The sequence below is a fragment of the Typopeltis vanoorti genome, chromosome 4, assembly GCF_054136105.1.
Source record: "Typopeltis vanoorti isolate ZY-2024b chromosome 4, IOZ_Tvanoo_1.0, whole genome shotgun sequence".
NCBI classification, from domain to species: Eukaryota; Metazoa; Arthropoda; class Arachnida; order Uropygi; family Thelyphonidae; genus Typopeltis; species Typopeltis vanoorti.
Genome location: NC_143552.1, coordinates 92,471,444 through 92,484,296, shown reverse-complemented (window position 1 = coordinate 92,484,296; position 12,853 = coordinate 92,471,444). Strand labels below are relative to the sequence as shown.

Here is a 12,853-nt window from a genome sequence, read left to right as displayed (position 1 = left end):
GTGCTCTTGCGGATGAAGTGCTACTTTGTTTGCCTGAGTCGGGCCAGAGGAGATCACAGGTATCACGTATTGGCAATCACTGCAGATGCTCAGTCATAGGTCGTATGCAATGTAGTGTGCATTCTCAAATCGTCTTCTCAACTCGGCACCCCCAAAGATTAAATCATGAGTGCTCCCTCCCGATTAAATCTTGAGTGCTCAGCCCCCCCCCCCCCCAAGATTAAATCCTGAGTGCGCTACTGCTTGAGCCCCTACTGTTTAACTTATTTGTTAATGATATTTCATGTAGGCTGACTGGGGATCTTCAAATGCTTGCCGATGATGGAAAGTTAGGTAGAATTATCAGGAGTAGTACTGATTAATTCCCTACAGAAAGATTTGAATAGACTTTTAGCTTGGACAAATGAGTGCAGGTTGCATAATGCAAGGTGTTATGCTTTGGATACAAAGTATTCAGGAAGTGGATGAGATTCGGGATCCTGGAGTGATAGTAGACAGTGGACTGAAGTTCCAGGGGCACATCACATGTGTTGCAAAGACTGCACGTCGTATTGCTGCTATGATAAAAAAGTACATTGACATGTAGGAATAAGGAGGTGGTGGTGACTCTATATATATTGCATTGGTTAGACCACATATAGACTATTGTGTTCAGATTTGGTAACTTCCATGGAGGTTACCAAATCTGAGCACAATCTCACCTAATTTTCATTGTGATGTAGAAACACTAGAGAAGGTCCAAAGACGAATAACCAAAGTGATATCAGGACTCTGGAGTGTTGGTTATGAAGAGTGTTTGAGAGAATGTGGATTACAGAGGTTGCTAGATAGAAGGAAAAGAAGAGATATGATAGAGACGTTCAAGTTAGTTAAGGGATTCTATCAGATTAATACAGAAGAAATTATAAAAAGAGTGGATGTTAAGATGGGAAGAACAAGAGGTCATCCCAGGAAGTTGTATAAAGATGTGGTGAAGAAGGGTGTGAAGGGTAGATTTTTTACATGGAGAGTTGCTAGTGAGTGGAATGCATTGCCTGAGTGCATTGTGAGTACAGATATGTAAATAATTGTAAAGCTCATTATGATACACATGTTGCTGGTTGATATGGCCTCCCATGATGAGTCTGTTGACTCCATGGAGGTTACCAAATAATAATAATAATAATAATATAAAAAAAATACTGTACCCCTAGCATTCTATCCCTGTAGTTACATCACCTGCTGTCAGTCAACCAAATCTCATTAATGTCTATAGCTTTTGGAGAAGTTACACCAACCAGTGCCAAAAACTCCTCCCTCTTATCCTGATACATTAGTTCACAAACTGTAGCATCCCATAAAGTGCAGTAATGTCAGAGAAAAAAACATTTTTTAAGTAATGCTAAGGTGTCAGAAAGGGAGATATTGTGGAATAAAGAAGTGATGGCAAAACTAACCATGATATCAATATTGCTTAAAACTATTTTGATTAACAATTTGAAGTGGGTAGAAATTTTTTATAGATAAAAAAATGAAGTACAGTCTAACCCTTTTGCTTAAAGGGATTAAAAAATTAGTTAATTCTTTGGCAGGAAGAAAGTTAGCAGCAACTTTTATCCTAATCAGCAGTAGGTATAGTAGTCTCTTTTAATTTCATATTCCTGTGTGCTCTGAATCAATCATCAAACTAACAGTAGATTGGCAGTGATGTTAATCAATTGTTAATAACAATCTCTAAGACTCTTCTTATTCTCTCAACATGAATTTATGCATTTTTATGTTGGAATATGGTGTTAGTAATGACTTGTCTATGTCCAGCAAAAATCTAGTGGGTATTTTCTATTATTATTAGTCCCACTCATTTCTCCAAATAATACCAAAACAAATTTTACTGAAGTAGAAATGGTGCAAATATCAAAATGGGAAATTGGAAAGTGAGCCTTATTTGTGCCTATTCCATTATTGATTCTTGGACACTTCTTATTCTGTTCATGTTGCCAACAAGAATCAGTTTTATCTTTCCTTTATGTTATCCTGCTCTTTTTAGTTCTACTTCACTCCTTCTCAACTAGAGCCTTCAGTGGAAAGAATAGGCACAAATAAGTGTCACTTTCCAGTTTTCCCTTTTGAAATTTCCATAATTTCTACTTGAACCTGACTCACCTTCAAGAAGTTGATATTACATATTGAATACTACTGTTGCTCCTTTTTTCCCGATTATCTTATTATAGTATTTAGAAGGATCTCACCTGTTTTATTCCTCCAAGCCACAACACTGATGAATCAATTGTTAAAATATCTGCTATTCATCACTGTTTATATATGTGCTATTCATCACTGTTTATATATGTGCTATCTCATACTGGATTATTGTCATGAAGACAATAATATTCCTTGAAGTGAATATGGTTCTGCATTCCAAAATGAATTTGGATGAAATTTAGCTAACAGAATTAAAATACAATACACCCAATTCTCCATTTACATGGTAGAGTGGTTCCAGAAAAAAACCATGTAAAAAAGAATACAGTGCATATGAAAAAATAGAAAAATGGTTTCAGATGTGAAAACCTGATAAGAACAATAAGTTATTTTCAAACAAAACATATGAAAATCATTGAATAAAACTATTTAATTTTAAATACTTATTTAAAGTATATACATATATGTATCTTTCTTAAAGAAAATATCGTGTCGCTAATAAAACAGAAATTCGAAAAGGAAGGCCCAAATGCATCCTCGCATATGGTTATTAGTTAAATTTTATTCAGTGTCACTTTCTGATGGTAGCTGCATTCTTTTTTTTTTGTGAGATTGGAATTAAATCACTTCCATCACTTGAAACACTTTGGCCGTCCTGTTCATACTGCAATGGCGACATTTTCTTCAGTAAAAGGAACTAAATTGGCACTAATTTCCATAATTCTGAAGGTTGATTTTTTTTTACTACGAACTCTGTAATTAACTGATGAGATCCTGTTGACTAGATCTTTGTATAATTCTTCATATTGCATCATACGTGACTTCAGTTCACGTTTAAGTCAGCTCATTCAGTATTTGGATCATGTGTAAGAAAAGGACTTTGCAATTTACTAGCTATTTGAAGCCCTTCTTAAATTAATCCTGCAGTGAGTGGAATCTCTTCATCATCATCTCTTTTTTCTTTTTCATCAAGATTCTCAAGGACAGCTATTATTTCGTCATCACTAACAGTCTTGTCAACCATCAATTCTTCAATATCTGCACACGAAAAATCATCAAATCCTTTCCTCCAACTGCATGTGCTAATCTGATGATATTTGGGTATTCAGTTGTATGCAAAGGTACGGGGTTTTTCTTTTTCACACATTCCGATAACACCAACTTAGCAAGTTTGATGCAATCCAAAATAGAAAATTTCTTCCTCACATCAATAACTGTCAGTAAATTATCCTTATCTAGTTTATCCAAAACGTATTGGGATGCTCTTTTTATTAGTAAGTTTTGAGGATAGCAATCACACCCTGGTCTATTGGTTGTATTAAGGACATTGTGTTAGGTGGCAGAAAACAAAATTCCGCATTCGGGTGTTCTCAAACAGGAAGGCCAGTCACATTGTCTATAATCAATAAAACTTTAAATTCCCGATTTTTTCCCCCATCAAATAGCGAACAAAACATTGATGGAACCATACATTAAAAATTTATTTTGTAACCCAACCTTTTTTGTTTGCCTTCCAGTGCACTGGTAACTTGTTAAAATCCACACCTTTCATTCCTGCTGTCTTAGGAATCGATTAATGAGTAATGGTTTTAATATACGATCTCCTGAAGCATTGCTACAAAATAATAGTCACATGATCCTTAGCTACTTTACAAAAAAGGCCAGTCTCATCTGCATTCCAAACTTGATCAGGAGTGTAGCCACCATTTTCAATAATTTTGGACAGTTTTGAAAGAAATTTCTTAGCTGCTGGCTCATCTGCAGATGTGGCTTCTTTTATTTTTACATTATCAACCACGTATCTTTTGAGAAATTTTGTAAGCCATCCTGTGCTTGCAAAAAAAAAAAAAAAAAAAAAAAAAAACTTGTTGTTTGATGATGATGATGTTGGCTCCTTTTCTGAATCTGTTTGTACAACCATAACGCTTTCTGTTTGATGACATTGCCTATGCACAAGCCGGCCCTAAAGCAGGGGCGGCTTGTGCATAGGCACTGCGGAACTGCAGCACCCTCATTTTTTCTCGATATATATTTATTAATTTATTTATATTTGCTTGTAACATTTAATTTTATCATCAACAATCCTATACAATTCTCTTATTTTGTATAAAAAATAATAAAAATCCATCTTGTAGCACTTAGGAGGGCGAAGGACACTAGCAGCACTGTTTACCACAGTGTCATATTGCTACATGCACAAGCATATGCATGTCATAGTGAGATGCGAGCTATTAGTGTAATGCGGCACTGTCCATCACGCGGTTCCACTGTTGTTTATATGCAGTTTGTGCCAGTAGTAAAGTGTTTGTAGTGCTTATCGTGTTTACTCCGTCTCTTTAAATATTTGGACATTACAATTAAAGACATAAGATTTGTTATAATTTTTATTTTAGAACATTATTGGGGTTATGATAATGATTTTATTTTTAAGTAATTTAGAATTATAACCAAATTGTATAATTTTATCAATAATAAACAATATTTTTTGATGTTTAATTTTTTTTAAAAATTTTTACCATAATTTTGATATTTTATCCAAACACGTATACACTGTACTTACAGTGTGTATGTATATTTCGAAAGTTGCAGCACCCCCACAATTTCAAACCATGAGCTGCCACTGGTCTAAAGATATTCCTTTTTGTGAGCAATCTTCAATTCACATCACTAGGGCCTTTTCCATTTTCACTTTTATAATGTCTCTTGTATACAATGACGACTTGGCACCTAATTTTGTTCCATAAAGAACAGATTTTCTAATGGCCTCTTCATTTTTCTTAATCATTCTCACAGTAGCTTCGTTCAATCCAAAATGTTTTCCTAAGGATGTTGAACCTTCTCCAGCTGCTAAATGATCTAAAATTTGGATCTTATTTTCTAAAGAAATAGCTATTTTTCTTTTCTTCTTCTGTCTAATTGAATTATCTCACATCGTGATTAATGGGGTAATGTTATGAAAATAATAATTAATTTTACTAATTTGATATTACATGTACAAAAACGTAAGTACATGTATACTGTTCTAGGAAATGATAATTATAATAGAAATACCCTTTTTTAACAGAATCTAATTCAAATAGAAATTTTAAAAATAAGTGCCATTTGAACAGTGTTAAATCAAAATATTCTGTATTCTGCATAAAAAAATAGAATTGCTTTTGTTTTCTAAACTCTGTTATTTTGAAATCGTGTAAAAAAAGGCTGTGTAAAAAGAGAATTAGTTGTACTTTTATTTTAATTTCCTTTAAAAATTAACGTGTGTGTGTGTGTGTGTGGGTGGGTGGGTGGGTGGGTGGGTGTGATAGGTAGTTATTATGATATTCTTTTCAGAATTAAAAAAATAGTACAAAACAAAATTATTTTCACATTTTTATTTTTTATATAATTAAGAACAAATGAAACACTTGTAAATGAGGCATGAATTCTGAACCAATGAAGCACTGTCATGTCAAAAGATTACTGTTCTGATATCAGGCTGTATAATCATAAAAATGCAAGAACTGCTGCAGTTATAGAGAATGAAAATTAATAATTTCTTAGATGATTTGACTAACTTAGTCATTCCACTTAATGAACAAATGTTTCAAAGTACTGCAGAAGTATTATTACTAAACCTGCTCAGATTATGTAGGTTTGGAAGGTAAAGTGCAATGTGTTTTACACTGCATTACTGCTGAAAAAAAAAAAAAAAAAGCTGAAATAAAATAATAAATAAAGTCCCCCCCCCTCCCTCTAATCCCACTGATAGTAGAAAGAGAAAGAAAAATACTTACCTCAAATAATATTAGACCCCCCCCCCCCTTCTTTTTTCTAAATTATACTGACAAAGAAAATACTAGAGAAAGAAGACCAAAATGATGTGATCTACATCCCCAGTTCTCAAACTTTTTAAGTATGATTATACATTCTTTATTCAGGTCTTTTATAATGTCAGCTTATAAAACTAATCACTGTAGTTAAATTATATAACAACAATATACACTATATACTTTATTGAAGAAAACAAGTGAAAGCAACAAATACACCATTATTTTGACATGAGTCAAGCTGCCATTGATGTTCAGTATTCCAATATTTATCATAATGTTTTTAGTAAAAAAAAAAAAAAAAAAAAGGAAAAAAATAACTTCCTTCTGTAAAAGACACAAGGTTTCTTGATTTTATTTCTTCCACCACTCAATATCAGTAGTAGAGGCAGCTATAAAAAAATACTCCGACTAGTCCCTAAGGAATGTTTACATCTCTTTGTGTGTATGAACATGTGTATGTGTATTTGATTTGCAATACAAACAGTATTTATGAAGCATCAAAGTATGAACCACAAATGGTTCAATTTTTTAAACTATATACCAATCAAAGTACAAACAACTCTTAAGCTGCCATAAAATATATCTACAAAAAAAAGTAATTTATATGCTTTTAAGATAATAGGACAATAAATCAAAACACATAAGGTGTCACACTTTACAAATAAAGTTGCTTGGCACTTTAATTAAAGTCTGATGAAATGAAGCAGATTCCAAATAGGATGACATCATATCCATAAGAAAGGGATGGAAAACTCACTTTGTACACATTTCCATGACCATCTAATGCACTCAGTTCAGTAAATTCCTGTCATCATTATTTGGATGCTCATCTAAAAGCTAAACCTTGAAAATACAAATTTTTATCGGTAACAAAAAAGGATACTTTATTAAACATAATGTCACTTTGACTGTAAACCTTGAGGCTTCTAAACAAGTAACTGTGTAGAAGCCAAATGAGATTCACAACCAAAATATGCATGGAAAGCAATATCATGGTCATCCATGAGAGTGGGAAAAAGACTTTTACAACAGTAATTAACAATATCCCCTACTCCTTTACCTTCAAAACCCGTGCAATGGAATGTTAGGGAATCAAAGAACTTGAAATGTACTAGCACTGCTTTAGTACCATCACCTTATATAAATCCCAGAGTTAAAAATGTTTGGCAATACCAATACTGGACTAGTAAGCAGCAGTGACTATTTAGTAAAGTTTGTGTAGTAAAAAAGCGAAGTGATTATTAGATATGATCTATCCTGTACAACAGATGCTACACAACCAGGCTGCTGCAAACCACAGCACTGAGAGAATATTACTGCTGTGTATAATCACAGATGTTGGTAAGTAGTTACAGTCTTATGATTTACATAAAAGGACCCAATAGCTTCATTTATACTCTTCTAAACAGGTAATCAAGTCATTTCATTAGCATTATGGCAATTGGTTAGTACTGTGAGACTTGATTTAGTTTTTATCATATTGAGTAATCTTCAATTGTCAGAGGATACTATTTACACAATCTTTATGGAATGGACGAAGCAGATATTTTTCTCTCTCTCCATTTGGTAGTTATTTCAGTCTTTCCTTACTTCTTTGTTTCCATTTACCATCAGATGAGGATAACGATGGAGATGTACGTTTCACAGATGGGATCTTGGAAGGTGGTGAACTAGTTGAAGATGCACCTTTGAAGCCCTGAGCAGAAGTTTGGGAGGAACTACTAGGAGTGCGCTGTCTGGTTATGCCTGGTGTTGTTTTTCGTGCACCACTTCCTTTGTAGGCTTCCAGGCTTTCCACAGAAAGATCACTAGCAGCTCGGCTTGGTGGTCGGCTTGAAGGGCGGCTAGGTGGCCGACTACCTTGTCGACTTGATGGTCTACTTGATGGTTTACTGCCTACACCTGATGCTGAAAAAAAATACAAGAACATGGTCTATAAAAATTCATTTACTGGTACATTTCATATGTTAAAAGCATATTCAGGAATTCTTAACCCACTTTAAAAGTACCAAGGGTTTTAAAGAATGCTGAATCTAATAACTGCAACAGAGAATTTGTCTGTAACCAAATTGACTACATTGCTACCAGCTAGTGAGAGTGATCTTGCAGTATTGATCAGAAAAGTAGCTAAATGTGTGGAATTTTCATTTAAGAAAGGTTTGCAGGGTTGGTGATTACAACAAATTTAGGACTCTACTTGGAACAGTTCCATGGCATGAGAAACTGCAGGGGGATTTCACAGAACATCCTCCTGCAATCAGCATGTCAGGAGTGATGGTCAAGGTATGATAAGTTGGTTAAGGACAAAATTCAGGAATGGATGGATAAGAATGGGATAAGGAAGGCAGCATAGTTTGTGAAAGGTAAGTCATGCCTCAGTAATTTACTCACTTTTTTATAATAAAGTGACCAACCAAGGCATATAAAGGTAATTAGCTATATAATGATAGTGCTAGACTTTGCAAAAAAATATGAGGACACAACATGGAAATCTGTTATATGAATTGTAGAAAATGAGAATTAGAGAAAATATGAAAAAAAAAGTTGGAGAAAACTGGATTGGTGTTGTTTTCTGATTTACTAGTTAAAGGACAGCAAAGGTCATAGTGCAACTTTACAGTGTTTACAGCAGCACATAAGATAATAATAAATAAATAGAAAATGGCTAAATATATTAATTAAATGTTATATAAAACACACATGCACATATATGTATACAAAAAAAATGAACACTGTCATATCTATATATAATTTACATTTAAGATGAATTTATATTTGCATAAATTAATTCTTTTTTAAAAGTTAAAAACTTCATGCAATTTTTCCAAGCTGACAAGATCTGCCTGAGCACATATGGCTCAGCCAAATTAGTAAAAATTTTATTTCTATCCTGATTGAAGTACTACTATTCTAATAGAACATGGCGAATGGGAAGACAAGGGCACATTGCTCACACAGGTGGGTCATTAGCCCTTAGTAGATAAGAATGTATAAGAAGACTATGACTTATGTGGAGTCAAGAAAGAACAACTTCCTCTCTTCTGTTTTTATGTTAACTAGACTGCCAATGCCTAATTTAAAGCTAAATATTGTGCAATTTAGTTGCAAGTGCTTCCTGTTATGATGACCACCATTGATTAATTAATTTTGATCTTATAACCTATCTGTAATTTGCATAGGATACTGACATATTATATCTAGGTCATCTTATCTACGTTTCACAGTTGTATATGTCATATATATTAGACATATGTTAAAACATATGTCTATGTTTCCTAAGGAAACATAGACTATATGTTTCCTTCGGAAACACCCTCTTCAGGGTAAAATGGTCAGGATAATGTACTTTCCACTCAGACTTGGAAGATTTGACTAGAGAAATATTTTTATTTAAAACAGGAAGATGCCACCCAAGACTGAGATTATAGAGTTCTTTTAATATGTTCTGATACATATCCTCCTGAAAAACTCAGCAGGATAGGAAGCTATTACTGAAATTCTAGCAAAGCTTTTCCTCTAAAGTGTTTGCAGTGGTTTTGGGTTCCACAATACATCTTGGGTAGACACATACTATGTGTCTACCTTGGATGTGTTGTGGATGCATGGTATATTCTATTTTCCAGATCTTATCTGAAACAACTTTTGCATTGGTTGTATAACTGAGAGAAGATATAAACTTGATCCATTATAGTTTATTAATCTGACATCTAACATAATGACGAGTTAGCAGCAAGCTGCATGAGAGCCAGCAGTGAGTTAGCAGTAAGATAGTGCAAATGGTACCAAAAAAACTAATTCAAGATAAGAAAGCAGAGTTGGCAAACATGAGGCAAGAGATTAAACACATGAGGAATGAATTGAGGAGGATTATAGATTTGTATGGGAATGTGAGGAAGAATGAAACAAAAGATTTGAAAAAAATATCAAATGATTTGAGAGTTGCATTGTACGGAGATTCAATGATAAGAGGTATGGTGAATGAAAATGTGCACAAAGTCTATTTTCCAGGAGGTAGAATGAGCAAGATGGTTGAATCATTGGATAAGACCAAAAGGGATAGTTGGCATGAATGATTTGACTGGTAACAAGAAGAATGTAAGAAGGGATGTACTGAGTAAAAGATAACAGTGTGGTAGGTAAGGTAGTCAGTGTGTTGCCCAGGTATAATAATGATGAGTTGAGAAGGTGAGTGAAGATTATGAATAGCATGCTAGCAGAGTTGTGTGAGGAGAAAGGAGTTCACTTTGCGAATTTGTGACATGAGTTTGAGAGGAGACAAAACTGAGCTACATTTGAATGGATTTAGTGTGAGTCACTTGGAGAAACTGTTGCTGCAAGAGAAAATAACTGAAGTGAATGTAAGACCTGAGGAAGCAAGAGGTGTTGTGGAAGAGCAGGCAGGAGAGTAAGGTGAAAAGTCTGTGAATGAAGAGGTGAGTGGTATGAGTGAAGAGAATAAGAGAGAAGAAAAACACTGAGTGGACAGGGAAATGGGGAAGGTCAGGGGGGGGGCACTGCATGAAAAGTGTAGATGATGGTTTCAGGAGTAGATGTGTGAGTGAGCAAGAAAGCATTAAAACAGTCAAAGCTGTAGGGGTTATATTAAGGTCTGGGAAGGGGTGTAGTATCAGTGATGAGAGACAGGAATGGATAGTGGACTCATATCCGAGAAATGGGGTTAGTAGGACTTGTTATAGAAACAGAAATGAGCTAGTGTGTGTGTGTGTGTGTGTGTGTTTATAAATGTAGAAGTATTCGAAACAAGGAGAATGAAATTGTAGTGTTGATGGAGTTTATTTGCCCAAAAATTGTTGGTATAAGTGAGACATGGTTGAATGAGCTTGACATTCTGACAGGAATCGAAAGGAAGGGAATATGTAGTCTTTTGGGCAGGCAGATGACAGACAGAGCAAAAGGGGAGGAGTGTTATTGATGGTGGCAGAGGCATTGTGCCCATCTAGAGTAGAGGTGTCAGGAGCAAATACTGACAGTGGTTTTAAAACAGTATGGTGGAAAGTGGAGCTAAACAAGATGAAATGTTTAGAAAGGTGTTGCTATAGTGTGGCTAATAAGAAAAGGGTGATCATTATGGTTGATTTCAGTTATGGTAATATATACTAGAATGAAGAGACAGCATCAGGAACCAAAGAGAATGAACTTCTTAAGTTTTTAAGGGATAACTACCTTAAGCAGTACATAACAGAGGCCACAAGTGGATCGGGGGTCTTGGATTTGATTATCTCATCACAAGATATTCTTGTAAATGAAGTGTCACATCTTCTTCCAGTTGGTGAAAGTGACCATAAAGTGATCACTTGGGTGGTCACCAGCCATATCAGGACTTTTGTGAGAAAGAGTTATATGTGGATCTATAAGGCAGGTGAATATGGCAAACTCTGGAGGCAACTTGCAGCAATATCATGTAATGAGGAATTGCATGGGAAGAAATCAGTGCTGCTTGGTCTCTACTCAGGAATTATCTGGCAGAGGCAATGACTGAGTTTATTCCAAAAGTCAGAAGATTAAATAAACTAGGTGTAAAATGGGTGACTGAAGAGGTGAAGTGTGCAATCTGGAAGAAAAAGGTATTGTGGAGACAGCACAGGATGAGTGGAGATAATCAGTTACATGAGGAGAACAAAGAGCAAGCAAGGAGGTTGATTCACTTAGTAAGGGTAGCAAAAGTGCAGTATAAGCAACAGTTAGCTTATAGATGCTAAAAGAAATCCTGGGGAGTTTTTTCGATAGTTGTGGCCAGTGGAAGGAAGAATGATTATGGAGGATGATGTTGGTCAGTGATAATGGGAGAATGATAAACACCGAGAAGGATATAGTAGAGGTGTTAAATGAGCAGTTCATTAAAGTATTCCATCCTTATGATTGTAACATAATGCAGAGCTTAAGAGCAGTGGGAATGGGAGAAGAACCACTGATGGTGAGTGAGCAGGAGGTATATGAGGAATTGAGCAAACTTGATGTCAACAAGGCCATGGGATTCAATGGTATATCACATCATGTCTTGAGGGAATGCCCCAGGAACATTCCATAGATTAGTGCTTTGGATTGGAGATTGGCTGTCTGATAGGTTTCAGCTTATGTATGGGGGGAGTGATATTCCAGAAGAAGAAAGTCACTAGTGGCATGCCCAAGGGGTCTTTTTGGGACCATTGTTGTTTAATTTGTATGTAAAAGACATTGAAAAAGGCTTAAAGTGATATACAGTTGTTTGCAGATGATGCAAAGTTTGAGAGAGTTATGAGAAGCAGAGCAGATGTTGTAGCTTTGCAAGAGGACTTAAATATACTGTGTGAATGAGTGAGTGTGTGAACGGGGATGTCAGTTTAATATTTCAAAGTGTGAGGTTTTAAAATTTGGGAAGCAAAGATGAAATGCAGTGTATAGGATTGGTGAGAATATTTTGGAGGAGGTGTAGTAGATGAAGGATTTGGAAGTTCTGGTGGATAGGGACTTGAAATTTGGACATTTCTGAAATATTGTGAGGACAACAGTGGATTATGGGAGTGATCCAAAGAACACTGACTTGTAGAAATTAAGGATGTTTTTATTCCATTGTACAAGACTTTGATCGGGTCGCATGATGATCACTGTGCACAGATTTGGTTGCCAAATTTTTAAAAGAATGATGAGATGTTGGAGAGGTTCCAGAGATGATTGACTATGTTAATTTCTGGTCTTTGGAGTGTGGAATATGAAGACAGATTGAGAGAATGCAAATTACAGAGCCTAATGGATAGAAGGAAGACATGATTTAGACATATAAGTTGGTAAGGGATAATTACAAGATTAGCATGGATGATAGTTTTCATAGAATATCTGGAGACAGGGGAAGAACAAGAGACCAT

The 12,853-nt window shown here is 35.1% G+C and overlaps 1 protein-coding gene across 1 annotated transcript in view; it reads right to left on the bottom strand.

The window, feature by feature from the left end:
- Nucleotides 1–5,537: 5,537 nt before the first annotated feature.
- Nucleotides 5,538–12,853, bottom strand: part of LOC150107495 (uncharacterized) — a 1,121,546-nt gene continuing 1,114,230 nt past the window's right edge. The window contains exon 87 of the mRNA XM_090392112.1: nucleotides 5,538–7,898. Within this exon, the coding sequence (XP_090248238.1) occupies nucleotides 7,561–7,898 (338 nt within the window). The 3' untranslated portion in view covers nucleotides 5,538–7,560. The remainder of the gene's footprint in view (nucleotides 7,899–12,853) is intronic.